The sequence below is a fragment of the Dermatophagoides farinae genome, chromosome 4, assembly GCF_024713945.1.
Source record: "Dermatophagoides farinae isolate YC_2012a chromosome 4, ASM2471394v1, whole genome shotgun sequence".
NCBI lineage: Eukaryota > Metazoa > Arthropoda > Arachnida > Sarcoptiformes > Pyroglyphidae > Dermatophagoides > Dermatophagoides farinae.
The window spans coordinates 5,728,807-5,745,852 of record NC_134680.1 but is presented as its reverse complement, the minus strand read 5'-3'; the positions used below and the strand labels follow the sequence as shown (position 1 = coordinate 5,745,852).

Sequence of the window (17,046 nt, the reverse complement as noted above, 5' to 3'; positions counted from 1 at the left end):
CTTGGTGACTATTTATGTGGATATAGTCGGAGTACAAGCGAAAATTGCGCACTTTTTTTCTGTGTAGTGAAAAAGAAATCCACTTTTATGAACATCCACGTGAAGTAACATACAACGATTACATCAGCAAAGATTTCTTTCATTGCCACAAAATGAACAATGAATGTACGATACCATCGTTGGTGGATGGATTCCAACCTATACAAAGCAAAGTAATCTATACTTGTTTTAAAAGTAATGATGATAAACATGAAATATATGTGTCAGATTTAGCCGTATCGGTCGCATTATCGACTGCGTATAATCATGATCTAAAACATTTGAATTCAACAATTGTCGAATTGGCACAGAACTTTGTAGGTAGTAATAACATCAATTTTCTCCAACCACTTGGTCAATTTGGTACTAGACTTGAAGGTATTAAAGTTGCTGGTTGTTCTTGTTGTATTTCCACAATGTTAAGTCCATTGACAAGAAAATTGTTTCCACCGTTGGATGATCCATTATTGGCTTATCAATATGATAATAATCAACGAATTGAACCCAAATACTATGTTCCAATCATTCCAATGGTTTTAGTTAACGGTGCAGAAGGAATTGATTCCAATTGCAAAACTAAGATTCCTAGATATAATCCACGAGATATCGTTGAAAATATTAAACGAATGCTTCGTAATGAAGAACCTTTGAATATGAATCCATGGTATAAAGATTTCAAAGGTACCGTGGTGAAAGTGGAACCAATGCAATATGTAATTTATGGTGAAGTTGCCAAATTGGATGAACAAACAATTGAAATTACGGAATTGCCAATTGGCACCTGGACTAAGGTCTATGAGCAAACAATTTTGAAACCAATGTTACATGGTACGAAAACAAGTCCCCCACTCATTAATGATTATAAATCATATTATACCACTACCAATGTCAAGTATGTGTTTGATTCAATTCTTTTCTTGTTGAGCTTCAATTCTAAAATTTTTTTGTTTTGTTTTTGTTTAATAGATTTATAGTTAAAATGAATGAAAATTCATTGGAAAAAGTAATTCAAAATGGCATACATAAAGAATTTAAGTTACAAACTTCAATGCCAATTTCATCGATGTTTTTGATTGATAAAAATGGTGTTATTCGACAATATAAATCCTCTTTGGATATTTTGCGAGAATTTTTCCATATTCGTTTGGATTTCTATGTTCGACGTAAGAAATACCATGAAGGAATGCTTGAAGCTGAAATATTAAAACTTAAAAATCAATCTCGATATATTTTAGCAATAAAGAATGAAAAAATCATCATGGAAAATGTAAAGAATAAAGAAGAATTTATCAAGCTTTTGATTGAACTAAAATTTGATTCGGATCCTGTGAAAGCATGGCTTAAAAAATTTAATATCGAACAAAATGAACCCGACACCACGTCGAATAATGAAAATGAAGATGATGATAAAATTCCTGAAACGGAAGAGGAGAAAAAATATGATTTTGATTATCTCGCCGAAATGCCAATGCGAGCAATGTTAGAAGAAAATGTTCAAGAATTATCGAAAAAACGTGATGCAAAAAAAACTGAACTAGAAGAACTTAAACGTTCTACGCCAAAAATGCTTTGGGAAAAAGATTTGGATGCATTCCTTGAAGAATATGAACGTATCGAAAAAAAAGAACGTGAAAATGCAATGAAATGGTTGGAAATTTCCAAATGGGCCAAACCAAGTGAACATGCTAAACGTATTGAACCGAAAATAGATTTCAAAAATTTTCAGCCGCAAAAAGAACAGGTAAAAAAATCAAATAATAATGATTTTTTAATTTTTTAATGACCTGTTTTTTCTTTTTGTTGTGTAGGATACAAATGAATCTGATGATGAAATTGTTGTTGGCAAATGAAAAACAAAAATATGAAATTGATGATTGAAAATTTTCATTTTTATTATTAACTATAATCCACCCATTAATTTACTACTTATTCATTCAATTCATTCTCTCATAAAATAAATATTTCATTTTTCAAAAAAAGTGGCTTATTTGTTGATTATTTGTTCATGTTGTCCAGCATCGTTTGAATTGGAATGTAATAACATTATTCAATGCCATCAACTTTAGCGGTTATTTCATCAACAATAATTCGGCCATCATCATGAAGTTTCGATTGTTTCTGATCATCACTACTACTAATTGATGATGATGGTGATAAATCAGCAGTTGATGTTGTTGTTGATTTCGTCATTTCCGTATGTTATCTGAAAGAAAGAAAGATGGGATAAAATGATCCAGGATGATGATGATGAGGATAATGAATAATTCTTTTAGTCGGAATTGCTGCATATGATTCATCGTGGGCAACTGATCCAACATAGACTTGTCTAATAATGAAAACAATAAGTGAGAATTGATGTTATAATCGATTCAGCAGACTACTTACGGATGAAAAGATTTCAAATGCTACCACATTCTCGATTCACTTTTGAATTTTTTTTTTGTTGTCGATCGCACATTCTTCTTCCTCTTTAGATCCAGATTTGAAGCGTTTCATTGCCACAATCAATGGATGTTCTTTCAGAAAAACACTGGTAGTTTTTTTTATAACCGTTCAATTACCCTTACATAACATCATTCACATGAATACATAATGGAACATTTGGCTCTATCTAGTGTGAAAAAAAATTGTTTCAATTTTGCACCAGAAAAAATTGATAAATCGATAAAGATGTCGATTGATTTGTATAATGCAAAAAGAATGAGTGTGCCTGCCAGGTTTCGATCCTGGGACTTTCTGTGTACTACGAAAGCAAATTTGAGAATTGCTGATTCTCGAAAATTCCTTATCTCCAAATTCTTGGTTCGAAGAAACCAAATTCAGAAATACCGGAAGTTTTGTTAGACAGATATGATACCACTACATCACAGGCACAACAACAACTTCCGCATTATCAGTTTCACTGAACCAGTTCTAAACTGAATAAATGATATAGGTTGATTTTCAATTCTAAAATAACAACAACAATAATTTTCAATTAAAATATACAAATATTATCATTCGAAAATTAAAAACCTGTTTATCAGCAATAAAAAAAAAGCGAAAGGATGAACAAGTTGATAACATTTTGTTTTTGTTTTGGATCAACATTTAACCTAGTTATCATGGATAATATAAGAAATCAATTCAATAAAATAAAACACTGGACATAATATGAAAAATTGTTCAAAAAAAAAATCGAATTACGCAGACGCAATACGAAAATATTGGATTTGTTGTTCTGTTTGTGTGTGTGTGTGTGTGTGTGTGTGTGTGTGTGTGTTGCTGTTGATGGCGTATCATCATCGTCAGCAATCACACACAAACATCATTTGTTGTTTATACACTGATTTACATTGATTTTGCAAATTCGTCGACAATCGGTTTGGTCCAAATCCTTGTGAATAATTAATTTTGATCAAACCAAAAAAAAAAAAAAAAAAAAATTAATCTTTTGCTTTCAATCAATCTAAATCAATATCGTCGACTGTGTTTATCAATTTGATATTGATTGGAATTGATTTTTTTTTTTTTTTGCTTCCTCGTAATCATCATATAAATATACTAGTCAAATTGAATTGAATTCAATCATGTTACTATTGATAATTGCTATAGCTTTATTATCAATAATATTAATCTTAACCATATTGTTTGCATTACAATATTTTGGTCTATTTGATACAATTATTGTATCTAGTGGACAATCACCATATCAATATGGTGGCCGTTCAATTGTTTATCGTATTGATTATGGAAAATATTCCGATAGTTCAACATTATTTACTGAAATTTGTTCAATATTTCCATCAGAATTTCGTACAAAATATTCAACATTTGGTATTTATATAAAACGTGATCAATTAAATGAAAATGATCGTAAAAAATTAATTACTGCTGAACGTTATGATTCATGTGAATGGATTTTTATGATTGGTGCAATTATATCCAATGATGATCAAGATCAAGATATTATTATTAAACATCCAATAATACAATCAATGTTAATGGAAAAAGGTTATCGTTATGCTCAATTACCTGAACAAGTTGATCATGTTGTTTATGTAAAATTTCCTTATCGTGGTATAATGTCTGTTGTTATTGGTAGTCGTCGTGTTTATTCAGCCATCGATACTTATATTCAGGTTTGTATTTTTTTTGTTGTTGTTGTCATTGACTGATTATTGAAATATTTCCATTTTTTTTCATTGTCTTTTAAATAAAATTAGGAAAATCGTCTTTCTGCATATCCTAAAATTGAAATCTATAATGGCGATGATATCTATTATATATTACCATTATCAAAACAAGATGATTTTGTTAAATTGATCTCGATGAAATTTGCTGAACAATTACAATTATCATCATCATCGTTAACAGAATCGGATAATATAGAAATTGTTGAAGAAATTAATGAAGAAGAAATTGTTGGTGAAGATTCTTCGTCACATGAATCAAGTGGCGGTGAACGTCATTCAGATTCATCATATGAATTGGTCGATTAATAGTGATGAATAGAACGGAATTTTTTTTCTTAGAGCCAATCAACGACAACAAAAATGATTGTGAAAAATATACATTATTAGGCCAGAACTTAACAATTGAAAAATGCAATATGTGTGTATGTAGGTGTGTGTGTCAATCCAACTGACCAATATCATTTTTTTTTTGTTTCAATTTTGTTCATTTTCTCTTTTCCCGACAGATAATATAACGTGTTTATTTTGTTGATTTAATCGGATAATTGAATATATATCGTTTACGTACATTTTTTTTTTTTTTGTATAATTTTGTTTGTTGATTTTGTCACAAATACACACACACTCGCATACGAATACCTACCGAAATTTATAAAAATGAAATTAAAAAGAAAAAAAAATTTCAATTTTCAATTTTTAAATATATTTCGATCACGTGATGGTTTTTTCCAAACATTCAACATGTCCTAATGTTTATGAACAACCCAAAGGTGTGTGTGTGTGTGTGCAATTTTTCAATTGTTCTCGCAAACCGGCGTGTTTTTCTGTCTCAATATTTTATACACACAAATTCAATTCAATTCAATCAAATCGGATTGTTATTAAATTTTTTCTTTTTGTTTATCTTCAAATTTCAATAAAACTACATTTTCAGATCAAAAAATGATGCGTTTAATGGTAAATTGAATTTTTTATTACCTTTGTTTTCTTGTTTCTCATATCAATCAGACAATAATGAATTTTGTTTTACAATTTAGAATCCACCAATCATTCTTTTGAAAGATGGTACTGAAAATACTCAAGGTAAACAACAGGTTATTAGTAATATTAATGCCTGTCAAGCGGTTGCTGAAGCTGTACGTACAACACTTGGTCCACGTGGTATGGATAAAATGATAGTCGATCAAAAAGGTGAAATGACCATTTCAAATGATGGTGCAACCATATTGAAAAAATTGGATATTGTTCATCCGGGTGCAAAAACATTGGTCGATATTGCTAGATCACAAGATGATGAAGTTGGTGATGGTACAACATCGGTTGCATTGATTGCAGCCGAATTTCTTAAACAAGTAAAACCATTTGTTGAAGAAGGTGTCCATCCACAGGTGATCATACGATCATTTCGTAAAGGTTTACAAATTATTCTCAAACAATTTCATGAATTATCGATGAAATTTTCTGAAAATGATCCACAACGTAAACGTGAATTGTTGGAAAAATGTGCCATGACAACATTGTCATCGAAAATTGTTGCACATCAAAAGAATTTTTTCGCCAAAATGGTTGTCGATGCCGTAATGCAATTAGATGAACTTTTACCAATGAATATGATTGGTATTAAAAAAGAGAAAGGTGGTGCCCTTGAAGAAAGTCTATTGGTTGCCGGTGTTGCCTTTAAGAAAACATTTTCTTATGCCGGTTTCGAAATGCAACCGAAAACATATGAAAATCCTAAAATTGCTCTGTTGAATATTGAATTGGAATTGAAAGCGGAAAAAGATAATGCCGAAATTCGTGTAGATTCAGTGGAAGAATATCAACGTGTTGTTGATGCTGAATGGCAAATTCTTTATGATAAATTGGAAAAAATTTGGAAATCTGGCGCTAAAGTTGTTTTATCAAAATTACCAATTGGTGATGTTGCTACCCAATATTTTGCTGATCGTGATTTGTTTTGTGCTGGCCGTGTACAGGATGAAGATCTTCGACGTACAATGCAAGCTTGTGGTGGTGCTATACTTACAACCGTTTCTGATCTTGGTGATGGAAATCTTGGCCAATGTGAACATTTCGAAGAACGACAAATCGGTAAAGAACGTTATAATTTTTTCACTGGTTGTTCAAATTCCAAAACTGTGACAATCATTCTACGTGGTGGTGCTGAACAATTTATCGAAGAAACAGAACGTTCATTACATGATGCTATTATGATTGTAAGACGTGCATTGAAAAATGATTCAATTGTTGCCGGTGGTGGTGCCATTGAAATGGAATTATCACGTATATTACGTGATTATTCACGTACGGTTGCTGGTAAAGAACAATTAATTATTGCAGCAATGGCTAAATCATTAGAGGTTATACCTAGACAGCTATGTGATAATGCCGGTTTTGATGCTACCGATCTATTGAATCGTTTACGTAAACGACATGCTGAACCTGATGGTAAATGGTTTGGTATCGATGTACGACATGAAGATATTTCCGATAATTATAAAGCATGTGTTTGGGAACCAAGTGTTGTTAAACGTAATGCAATGATTGCCGCTTCGGAAGCAACATGTTTAATATTATCTGTTGATGAAACGATTAAGGCACCAAGATCACAACAGGAACAAACAGCAGCAGCACAATCTATGGGAATGGCAATGTAATAATGATAATGAACATAATTATTATTATCATATTTACATTCTGAAAAAAAACAAATCCATCATGGTTGAACACACACACGTTGAATGTGTGTGTGTGTGGGAACGAACGGCTTTAATATTCAAAAATATTCTCGGATTTTATTAATTATATCACAGAGAAATTGAAATGTGAACGAAAAAAATGAAACAATTTTGTATAAACAAAAATTCTTTTTTTCAAAATTGAATAAAAAATTTTCAAATCAAATGTTGATGTTTAGATCGATAATGATCCAAACGTTTTTGATTACTACGGAAAGATCGATTACAATATTTACAACGATATTGATGTTTTCCTTGATAAAATCGTTGTCTTTTGATGCAGGATCTACCATTTCTATTTGGTCTATAGCTATTATCAGGTTGGGTATCCGTGATGGCCAATGGCGAAGGAGGGGGCGAATCCATTTGTACAACAGGATTCGATTCGACTATTTCTATCGTTGTGGTCAGTGGTGGAGCAGATGGATTTGGTGTGATTTGCGTTTCCGATTCTTGACCATCGATAGTGGTGGTGGTCATTGTCGATGTTTCATTATCAATAGTAAAATTAGAACTTTTATATTTTTGTTTCAAAAAGCGTATAATCTTTTTCCGTACTAATTTATCCATTTGACAGTTTTGCATTGTTAATCGTATTTTTTCATCTGAATCATCAATATCGAGATTCAAATTTTCAATTATTTTATCTAAATGTTTTTTTTTGCATTTTGAAATGAAATAAATCTCATTAAAATTCGAATCCAATTTTTAAAGAAAAAATTTACTCACCTAACATCGATAATGATTCTATTTGTTCACCATTTTTTAATTGTTCATCAAGTTCATCGATTTTCGATTGAAATTCATGCAAAAAAAGCTCTAAACCATCATATGATGGATCCAAACAAGATAATCGATATGTATTCCATAAACCTTGTAGTTGATCAATTTTACTCCAATCATTAATCCGTTGTTGACTTAATACTAATAATTGTTCAAATAATTGTATGACAACTGATTCCATTTTTGTTTGGAATTCAAAATCAAAATGATCAATGAACGAAAACGAAAAAAAAATGTAAATATAACTAAATATGCAATCAAAAAAAAACCAAACCAAACAAAATAGAAAATCAAATTAATACAATTGTAATTGGATTGAGCATCGATGGCAAAAATCGATATATCGATTCGTTTTTTTTTTGATCATTTGCAAATATTTTCCTAATCCTGTTATTTTGTTTTTCGTTAGTAATTTCAATGCCAAAATTGAATTTTTGTTTTCAATTTTTTTTATCATTAATTTTGAATAAAATTTTAATACAAATATAATTATTCGATGATAATTGATTAAATTGTGGTGATCCATCAAATATGAATAAATGATGATGATCATCATCATAGTGATTGTTGGTTATTAAAAAAAATCAATAAACCCATCATTAATGGAATTTCATTTCTTTCTGTTCAATCATCAATGTTCTCTTTCAATACATCATGTGATTTTTGGTATTATCTTTTTTTGAAATTCTTTTTCGATGAATATGATGAACGAAAAAAAAAATTGTTGCCTCTTTTTTTTCAATCAAAGAAAATTACATGATACCATGTTCATCATACAAATCACGAATGTACAAAATAACTTTAATGATGACATAACAACAACCAATAATCATCATCAACAATAACAAAATGAATTTTACAATTAAAAAAAAAAAAAGATTTATGTATTTTTTTCATCTTTCAATTCATCTTTTGGTTGCGATAATTACAACTTACAATAAAAGTGTATTTGTGTGTGTGTGTGTGTGTGTGTGTTAGTTTGTGTTGATGTTTAACAAAAAAAAAATGAAATTTAAATTAAATAATATCCATTGTGATGGTGATAATCAAAAAAATAATCATCATCATTAATTAACGGAATTGCTTGTATAATATAACATCATTTATGAACGGTGATTGTTTTTTTCTGTTTTGGTTGTAATTATTCCGTTAAATTTTTTTTTTCTTTCATATCAAAACAATAAAATAACAGGTCAATTTCGAAATGAAAGAAAAAAATTCATATTTTTTCCAATTAACCAGGTTCGTATAAATCCATAATACATACATACATACATCATAACCATCTGTCCAGGATATTTAATGTTCAATTTTCAATGAACCGAAAACATTCATTCAAATAGCTGGAATTGTACATCGACATCGATCAATATGTATATGTGTCCCTTATCATTAAAAAAATGATCATTTCCATAAAAAAAACTTCTGTTAGATGATTATGATGTGATGTCTGTCGGTGTATAGGTTGTAATAATAATAACCTCATCATAACAAGTTTCAAAACATCATACACTTAATAGCCATAGACATGGACATTCTCTCTATAAAATGTTTTTTTTTTTGTTGTTTCTACGAATCTCAAATATCTTCAAACAAACATTAATGCAACTATTGTGAATCTAGTGAAATTCATTATTAATTTTTTTTTTGATTCATATCAATTCTTTTGTGATGTGTGTGTGTGTATGTGTGTGTGTCTGTAGAATTTTTCAATCGTATAAAAATTATGTGATCAACTTCTTTTTTTTCCAATAATAATCACGGGTACATTTCATACACACACACACACACACATGTATCAATCTGACCAATCAGTTTATGGTTAAAAGAAAATAATCAATCAATAACAATTTATTTTTATCATCAACATTCAAGGTATTTATGCCTTTGGCTATTTTTATTTTTATTTTTATTTTTTAATTAAGAATTTTCCTTTAAATTTGATGATGATAATGATGAATTCTTTATTATTTTTTGTTTGTTTTTTTTCATTGGAAAAAAAGAGCTAATTTCATCATCATCATTTATTTTTATTATTAAATCTCTATTTCTATGGTTTCCATAATAATGTTTGTTTTGTTTTGTTTATTTCTTGGAAACTTTGAATTCGTGATTAACGATGATTATCAATATTTTTTTTTATTGCAATCTAATTATTTTTTCTTTTTCGTCTTCGAATCATTACAACCGACCAATCATAACAAGTAGATAGACATAATATACAGAATTATACACACACACACACAATCATTCGAATGATTTGGATCGAAAATCATACATTATCAGCCTATCTACATTTTTATCTTTATTTTGTTTGATTAATTATTATATTTTCGGTGCTTTTCCCAGTTTATTCATGTGAATCCCCGTGTGTGTGTGTAAATCGATAAAATTTCAATGACAAAAAATAGGTATCGATAAAGTATAAGAAGAAGAAGAAGAAGACGAAAAAGAAAACCTATCATAATCATATCTTATCGATTTATACATTTGTTTGGCAATTAAAATGCAACAAAAAAAAGAACAAACGAATCAAAATAAAAATCTCGAATGTTCGATTATAAATAACAATTATCATTGAAGACAATTCATTGAAAATCATTCCATTTCATCTACTTTATTTCGTCAATGATAATAAACAAGAAAAGAAAGAAAAAAAACAATAAAAAAAACAATCGTAAGAAAAACAAAATTAATGACAACAACCGACCATCAAATCAAAAATGATATATTTGGGTTTGTATTATCGAAAACAACAACAACAACTGCAAAAACATAAAACATTCGAATTCGAATCGTCGAATCATTCAATTCAATCGATTATCATCAATATTCAATTGTTTTTTTTTGCAATTAATCATTTCCTCTTAATCATATCATCATCGTCATTTTTTTTTTGAAAAATTTGATTTTTATTTCACCAATTGATGACTAATTGTGAATTTTTTAATTTTGTTTTGACTATCAATCAATCAATCAATTAATTGATGTGTCATCACATTTATTATTATTGGTCACCGCATAATTATAAACATAAACATTGATGATTGATCAATGAAAAAAAAAACCAAATAAAATTTTTTGGAAATTCCATCCCCATTCTCATACAAATTCTTTTATATTGCATTTCCCTTTATTATTTTCAACGACAACAACAAAAAAAAAATCATCATCGATTTGATTGACTCATCATCATCATCATCATCATTGAACGAATGAATGAATCAAAATCTCCACTTGTTTAATATCAAAAAATCACCACCATAAACTTGGCTGTAAACAACAAATTAGTGTGTATGTGTCTGTCTGTTTGTTTATTGTTATTTTATTTTTGCTTTGACATCGACCAAACAACATTACACTAATATATACTAACAAAAATAATAATAATACAGAGAAACAGATATAGAAAAAAAACCAAAAAATTAAACAAGTTTCATCTGAAACATTAATTCGTCATTTCCTCTATTTTCATTTTTTGTTTTTGTTTTTGTTTTTGTTTCATATTTTGAAGTGTGTGTGTATGCATGCTTGGATGCATGTACACAGACACACACATGTTTATTGTTTTCTCATTATATATGATGTTTATATATGTCATTCATTCATTTTCAAATTCAATAAGTGAATGAAAAAAAAAAATTTTTTCTGTTCTTTAAACGATTTTCACCATTAATATTCAAAAAAAAAAAAAAAATTTTCCTGATTGAATACATGTGTTGTTGTCCTTATTGAATTGATTATATTGTCATTGAATTTTTTTTTTTTTTTTTTTTGGTTTTGGTTTTGTTTCGTTTTTTTTTTGAATAATTTTTGAATTTTTTCATTCATTCATTCATTATCAATATCAAAGACAATTTTTAAAAAAAAATGGACAATCGATTATCATCATCAACGCCGGGTATTATTCAAATTGAAATGGATACATCATATACGATGTCTAATTATAGTAGTAATAGTTCAATTATAAATCGTTCATCACCATCACAACGTTCATCATCATCATCATCATCAACATCGACATCGGAATCATCGGCAATGAATAATGGTAATACAAATAACAATGATGGACGTATTACAGAAACATCATTGCTTTATTCATCGGCAACAAATACGACAATCGAAAATAATGGTTCAACAAACAATCATAATGATTTGGATAATAATAATAAAATGAAGAATAAACTTGAAGAACAACAGGAAAAAGAAGAGATGTTAGCCGAACAACAACAAGAGATCAATGGAAATCCTATTGATCCATATCGTACAATATTCAAACAAAGTAAACAACATCATACAAGACAAAAATCAGATTCTTCATCTAATAAGATTGGCCGTTTTACTGTACGTACATTTGATCAACTAAATCCATCACAGAATTTTGATGACCAATCACCATATTCAACAACGACAAATTGTTTTGATACAATCACTAGCCTAATACCGACATCTAATTTTGAAGAAACTGAATATGAAAGCGATAGTCAAGATGTTGGCCTTATTATGGATCATGGCCATGATCCTGATGATGAAGAAATGGCCATTGGTAATGATCATAATGCAAATAGACAATTGATTATTCCACATACCGAAGTACTTATATCAAGGTTACGTAATGAAGTGGTTAAACCGAAAAATTTTAACAATGAAGTACGTGCCGGTCGTGATGTGAAATCATTTTTGGCCAATCCATGCGTTCTACTTGATCTCGAAGGTGATTCTGTTGAAGAAATTATTGATCAAATGTTGACGGTAAATGAAATATATTATAAAATTATTCTTTTTTTTTTGCTCTAACTAAAAAATTCAATTTTTCTCTCCACTATTACCAGGCCATCAACAATGATCTTGATGGTACACTATTATCCGAAGCTCGTTCATCATTATATGATGCAAAAAATGCCTTTCAATTAAGCGATTTTCTTCAAGGTATCTATCATACTGAGACTGGTGAATATCTACATGATCCTACATGGTTATGTACATTGTAAGTGATTTAAAAAAGCCATTAGCAATTTATTGTTTTTTTTCCTGATTTTAATTGTCAATTAAAACAGTGCAACAGTAAACAATCTTTCCGCTCGACGAATCGTAATTGCACGATTAGATCGTCCAAGTAATTTTGGACCTACATTACGACATGTTCAATTCATTGTATTAGTTTTAGTGCCATCCAAAGAGGTTTGTTTATCATATCTTTTTCGGTTGTTTTGTTTTTCATAAAAAAATCACTGTTTGAATGACTAGAAAACATCAAAATCAGCATTTGAAATTGCACGAACATTTGCATCATTATTTGCAGATTCAACATTGCGAATGTCACTTTTGCAATGTGAGAGCCAAGTCGAATTTTGTCAACAGATTTCCGATCGTGTTGCTTTTCTAAAAAGAAGACAATCATCAAAAAAATTTAAATCATTTTCATTGGACAAATTGGAAAATCATCCGGATCATCTTGCTAAACAGGTTGGAAATTTTCAATGGAAAGTTTTTTATTAAGTATTTTTTTCAATTATTAGAAACAAAGTTTTGGTTTCGGTAAAGGTTTAGTCAATGATTTTCGTCGTCGAATTAAATATTATCCTAGTGATTTTATTGATGGTAAATAATGTTTTCTGTTTTTTTAATAAATTTTATGCTAACAATTTTCTCATTAGGAATCGTTGGAAAGAATACCATATCAAAAGTATCGGCAGCCGTATTGTCTATATTTTTTGCCTGTATTCTGCCACCAATTGCTTTCGGTGTTGTCAATGAACATAATACACATGGTTTGATAGGACCGAAACAAGGATTAATTGGCCAAGCAATCGGTGGACTCATATTTGCATTGACTAGTGGCCAACCATTGGTTATCATTGCCACAACGGCACCATTAACATTATATGTTAAAATTGTCTATCAAGCTTCTCAGGATTGGCATGTCGATTTCCTTGATCTATTTGCAGCTGTTGGTTGTTTCTGTGCATTCTATCTTATCCTTTATGCTCTGTTAAATGTATCGAATCTGATGCGTTACGTCACCCGTAGTACGGAAGAGACATTTGCTACATTTGTATTTGTTGCATTTACAGCTGCCGCATTTACAGAATGTCATGAAAGTTTTCGTAAACATTATTGTTTTGATAATCTAACTGGTTATTCAAATTTAACAACAACAATCATTGATTTGAATGATAAAATCGATATGGATGATTTGCCCATTCGAGATTGTCTTCCAGCTAAAAGTATTTTATTTCTATTTCTTATGCTTGGTACTGTTGCTATGGCTGTTTTACTTTATAATTTCAGTTCTACGTAAGTACCGAATTTTTGATTATTATTTCTCATAAATTAATCGATTTGATTTGTTTAATTCGTTCCATATATAGACCATATTTAAATTCGATTCTACGTAATACATTAGCCGATTATGCTTTACCACTATCAGTAATTTCATTCAGTTTGATCGGATCAGTTTTGTTTCGTGATGTACACAGTAAGTAAAAAAAATTTTCCATTTATTGATTGGATGATAATTATTATTCTTTCCTCATTTAGCTGATTCATTTATTATTAATGCCGATTTTCAATGGCGTCTTGCTACATTTCGAACACTTACACCGACAACAATTGGATTAGCTGCATTTCTTGGTTTTTTCTTATCGATGTTATTCTTCATCGCTCAATCGGTTTGTGCTTCGATTGTTGGATCACCATCGAATCATCTGAAAAAAGGCAGTGCTTTTCATTGGGATCTATTCGTATTGGGATCATTGAATGCTGTACTATCAATGATTGGCTTACCATGGATTTATGGCATACTTCCACATTCACCATTACATGCCAGATTATTAGCCGATGTTGTACCGGCTACGGATTCGCAACATAATTCAACTAAATCTTATGTGGTTGTACGTGTTCGTGAAACACGTGTTACGGGTGTACTTGTACATTTGATGATCGGTTCGATCGTATTAGTAATACCAAATTCATTGTCCAACATTCCGGTTGCTGTACTCTGTGGTCTTTTCTTATATTGTGCTATTTCAACTTTACGAAATAATTCCATACATGATCGAGTAGTCCTTGTTCTTACTGAACAGGTAGGCTCTTATATCTTTGGATTGTTTAATGAATATAATTTTGTCTCTAATTTTATAGCATTCATATCCACCCACATCATATCTACGTCATGTTCCACAACGTACCGTACATTGTTTTACAGCCACACAATTGGCATTACTTGCATTGATAACATTCGTTGGTTTTTGTCCATGGAAAAGTTTTCGATTATTTTTTCCATTCATGATTGCTTTAATGATACCAATCAGGTTTGTCGAAATTGAAACAATTTTCATTAAAAAAATATTCCAATTTTATTTTTTTTTCTTTTCTTTTAATTATTTTAGACGATATATTTTACCATTGGTATTTGAAGAAAAACATTTAAAAATCATTGATAGTAAACATTATTAGCATCACAAATAATAATACATTGTTCTATTGATACACCTAAACATTATTTTTTTTTGATTTGTTATTCTTGTGAAACTATATTTTTTTCTGTCCATTTCTAGATTCTTTGATTTTCTGTTTGATATTTTTTTCTTTATAGATGGATTAATAGATTTGTTTTTTTTTGTTTGTTTGTTTGTTAATAATTTTTTTTGTTTCGTTCACACAGATTGATTTGTTGTTGATTAACCCATTAATGCCCATGATCCTATATATAGGATATTTATTTTAAAGACAAATAATTTCAAATCTATCCATGATCAAATGATAATATTTGTATATTTTAATTGAAAATTATTGTTGTTATTTTAGAATTGAAAATCAACCTCCATTATTCATCCAGTTTAGAACTGGTTCAGTGAAGCTGATAATTTGTTGTTGTGCCTGTGATGTAGTGGTATCATATCTGTCTAACAAAACTTCCGGTATTTCCGAATTTGGTGTCTTCGAACCAAGAATTTGGAGATAAGGAATTTTCGAGAATCAGCAATTTGCGAATTTTGCTGTCGTAGTACACAGAAAGTCCCAGGATCGAAACCTGGCAGGCACACTCATTCTTTTTGCATTATACAAATCAATCGACATCTTTATCGATTTATCAATTTTTTCTGATGCAAAATTGAAACAATTTTTATTCACACTAGATGGAGCTAAATGTTCTATTATGTATTCATGTGAATGATATGTGCACGTAGATTTTTTATTTTTATTTTTATTTCATTTCGATTTGATTTTGTCTAACACGTGGAACAACAAATTTTAAAACGCTTTCAAATGTTCATTTTGTCATAAAATTGGACATAAAGTTGAAGATTGCTTGTATAAACAAAAATGTACGTCTCAAAAATCAAATAATAAAAAAGAGAAGAAGGTGGCAAAACCAACAAAGTCAGCAAATTCTTCGTTATTGGCAGAAATTCAATGAGTCATAAATGACAGACCATTATTTAGAAATTCTGATGGAACGTTCATCACACCGTATCATTAAATTTTTGGAAATGGACGTTCAACGTTGTTTTCATCGATCAATATCTTACAGAATTGAAAATATTTAAATTAGAAAAAGAAATCACGCCACGAATTGACGATCTGACTTTCGTCAGAACCGAATTTAACGAAACCGGAAGAACTGCCAAAGTTGAATTAAATTAAAAAGACATCCTGAATCAAAGCATGTTTCAAATGAATGTCAAAGTTGAATTAAATTAAAAAGACATCCTGAATCAAAGCATGTTTCAAATGAATGTCAATAAACCAAAAGAATATTTTGAAAGACTGTATATTTGAATCTTTAAATAAAGAAAAAAAAATCTTTTGAAAAATTTATGACCGTTAATGAAAAAAATATTTACTAGCGTCATATGAAGTTTCATACTGTATTACAAAAAAAAAAATAATAAATAAAATAAAATAAAAATCATTGGATATCATCCATTAACAGATATAATTATTGGACGATTACATTAAATTCATTGAACATCTTAACAACTATGTAAATCAAAAAAAAATGGACTCAATTATGATGGCAATCGCTATCCGAATACATTGAAAATCAAATTCCAACATCTGAACACAACTGGGAGAGTTACAGTCTATATCAAAAAATTCTTACGCCAACAAAATCATATTTGTAAATTTATTTTCCAGTATTTGTGAAAACGGTTGTAAAAAACTACTGGTGTTTTTCTGGAAAACCATCCATTGATTGTGGCAATGAAACGCTTCAAATCTGGATCTAAAGACGAAGAAGAATATGCGATCTACAACAAAAAAAAAATTCAAAAGTGAATCGAGAATGTGGTAGCATTTGAAAT

General features: G+C 29.5%; 5 protein-coding genes across 6 annotated transcripts; 4 read left to right on the top strand and 1 right to left on the bottom strand.

The window, feature by feature from the left end:
* The first annotated feature begins 56 nt into the window (after nucleotides 1–56).
* On the top strand, nucleotides 57–2,006 carry LOC124490294 (DNA topoisomerase 2-alpha). Of its 2 annotated transcripts, XM_075730811.1 has the most exons (4): nucleotides 79–931; nucleotides 1,006–1,202; nucleotides 1,275–1,780; nucleotides 1,848–2,006. In XM_075730811.1, the coding sequence occupies exons 1-4, from the start codon at nucleotides 153–155 to the stop codon at nucleotides 1,887–1,889; spliced, it is 1,524 nt and encodes a 507-aa protein (XP_075586926.1). In that variant the 5' UTR covers nucleotides 79–152; the 3' UTR covers nucleotides 1,890–2,006. The 2 variants fall into 2 exon arrangements, with proteins under 2 accessions (XP_075586925.1, XP_075586926.1); XM_075730810.1 differs by having other exon boundaries at nucleotides 57–931; nucleotides 1,006–1,780.
* A 1,303-nt stretch (nucleotides 2,007–3,309) lies between these two features.
* On the top strand, nucleotides 3,310–4,918 carry LOC124490990 (testis-expressed protein 264). The gene is made up of 2 exons (XM_047053577.2): nucleotides 3,310–4,160; nucleotides 4,245–4,918. Exons 1-2 carry the CDS (start codon nucleotides 3,609–3,611, stop codon nucleotides 4,518–4,520), a joined length of 828 nt encoding a protein of 275 aa, XP_046909533.1. The 5' UTR covers nucleotides 3,310–3,608; the 3' UTR covers nucleotides 4,521–4,918.
* Nucleotides 4,919–5,008: 90 nt separating this feature from the next.
* On the top strand, nucleotides 5,009–7,118 carry CCT7 (chaperonin containing TCP1 subunit 7). The gene is made up of 2 exons (XM_047053570.2): nucleotides 5,009–5,171; nucleotides 5,252–7,118. The coding sequence occupies exons 1-2, from the start codon at nucleotides 5,157–5,159 to the stop codon at nucleotides 6,869–6,871; spliced, it is 1,635 nt and encodes a 544-aa protein (XP_046909526.1). The 5' UTR covers nucleotides 5,009–5,156; the 3' UTR covers nucleotides 6,872–7,118.
* On the bottom strand, nucleotides 6,983–8,043 carry LOC124490991 (uncharacterized). Its single transcript, XM_047053578.2, has 2 exons — nucleotides 7,682–8,043; nucleotides 6,983–7,599 (listed from the first exon to the last, which is right to left on the bottom strand). The coding sequence occupies exons 1-2, from the start codon at nucleotides 7,914–7,916 to the stop codon at nucleotides 7,109–7,111; spliced, it is 726 nt and encodes a 241-aa protein (XP_046909534.2). The 5' UTR covers nucleotides 7,917–8,043; the 3' UTR covers nucleotides 6,983–7,108.
* Nucleotides 8,044–9,262: 1,219 nt separating this feature from the next.
* LOC124490981 (solute carrier family 4 member 11) lies at nucleotides 9,263–15,361 on the top strand. Its single transcript, XM_075730807.1, has 12 exons — nucleotides 9,263–9,610; nucleotides 9,739–11,029; nucleotides 11,589–12,487; nucleotides 12,568–12,722; nucleotides 12,793–12,916; nucleotides 12,983–13,201; nucleotides 13,255–13,336; nucleotides 13,393–14,032; nucleotides 14,107–14,213; nucleotides 14,276–14,820; nucleotides 14,879–15,048; nucleotides 15,127–15,361. The coding sequence occupies exons 3-12, from the start codon at nucleotides 11,606–11,608 to the stop codon at nucleotides 15,191–15,193; spliced, it is 2,991 nt and encodes a 996-aa protein (XP_075586922.1). The 5' UTR covers nucleotides 9,263–9,610; nucleotides 9,739–11,029; nucleotides 11,589–11,605; the 3' UTR covers nucleotides 15,194–15,361.
* The last annotated feature ends 1,685 nt before the right edge of the window (nucleotides 15,362–17,046 follow it).

Excerpts from the sequence above, each read along its gene's own strand:
- LOC124490294 (XM_075730810.1), top strand. The coding sequence starts at position 153 with ATGAACAATGAATGTACGATACCATCGTTGGTGGATGGATTCCAACCT. Across the intron at positions 932-1,005 it reads TATACCACTACCAATGTCAA|ATTTATAGTTAAAATGAATG; the intron begins GTATGTGTTTGA and ends TTTGTTTAATAG. Across the intron at positions 1,781-1,847 it reads TTCAGCCGCAAAAAGAACAG|GATACAAATGAATCTGATGA; the intron begins GTAAAAAAATCA and ends TTTGTTGTGTAG.
- LOC124490990 (XM_047053577.2), top strand. The coding sequence starts at position 3,609 with ATGTTACTATTGATAATTGCTATAGCTTTATTATCAATAATATTAATC. Across the intron at positions 4,161-4,244 it reads CCATCGATACTTATATTCAG|GAAAATCGTCTTTCTGCATA; the intron begins GTTTGTATTTTT and ends AAATAAAATTAG.
- LOC124490991 (XM_047053578.2), bottom strand. The coding sequence starts at position 7,916 with ATGGAATCAGTTGTCATACAATTATTTGAACAATTATTAGTATTAAGT. Across the intron at positions 7,600-7,681 it reads AGAATCATTATCGATGTTAG|ATAAAATAATTGAAAATTTG; the intron begins GTGAGTAAATTT and ends AAAAACATTTAG.
- LOC124490981 (XM_075730807.1), top strand. The coding sequence starts at position 11,606 with ATGGACAATCGATTATCATCATCAACGCCGGGTATTATTCAAATTGAA. Across the intron at positions 12,723-12,792 it reads CCTACATGGTTATGTACATT|TGCAACAGTAAACAATCTTT; the intron begins GTAAGTGATTTA and ends CAATTAAAACAG. Across the intron at positions 13,337-13,392 it reads TCCTAGTGATTTTATTGATG|GAATCGTTGGAAAGAATACC; the intron begins GTAAATAATGTT and ends TTTTCTCATTAG.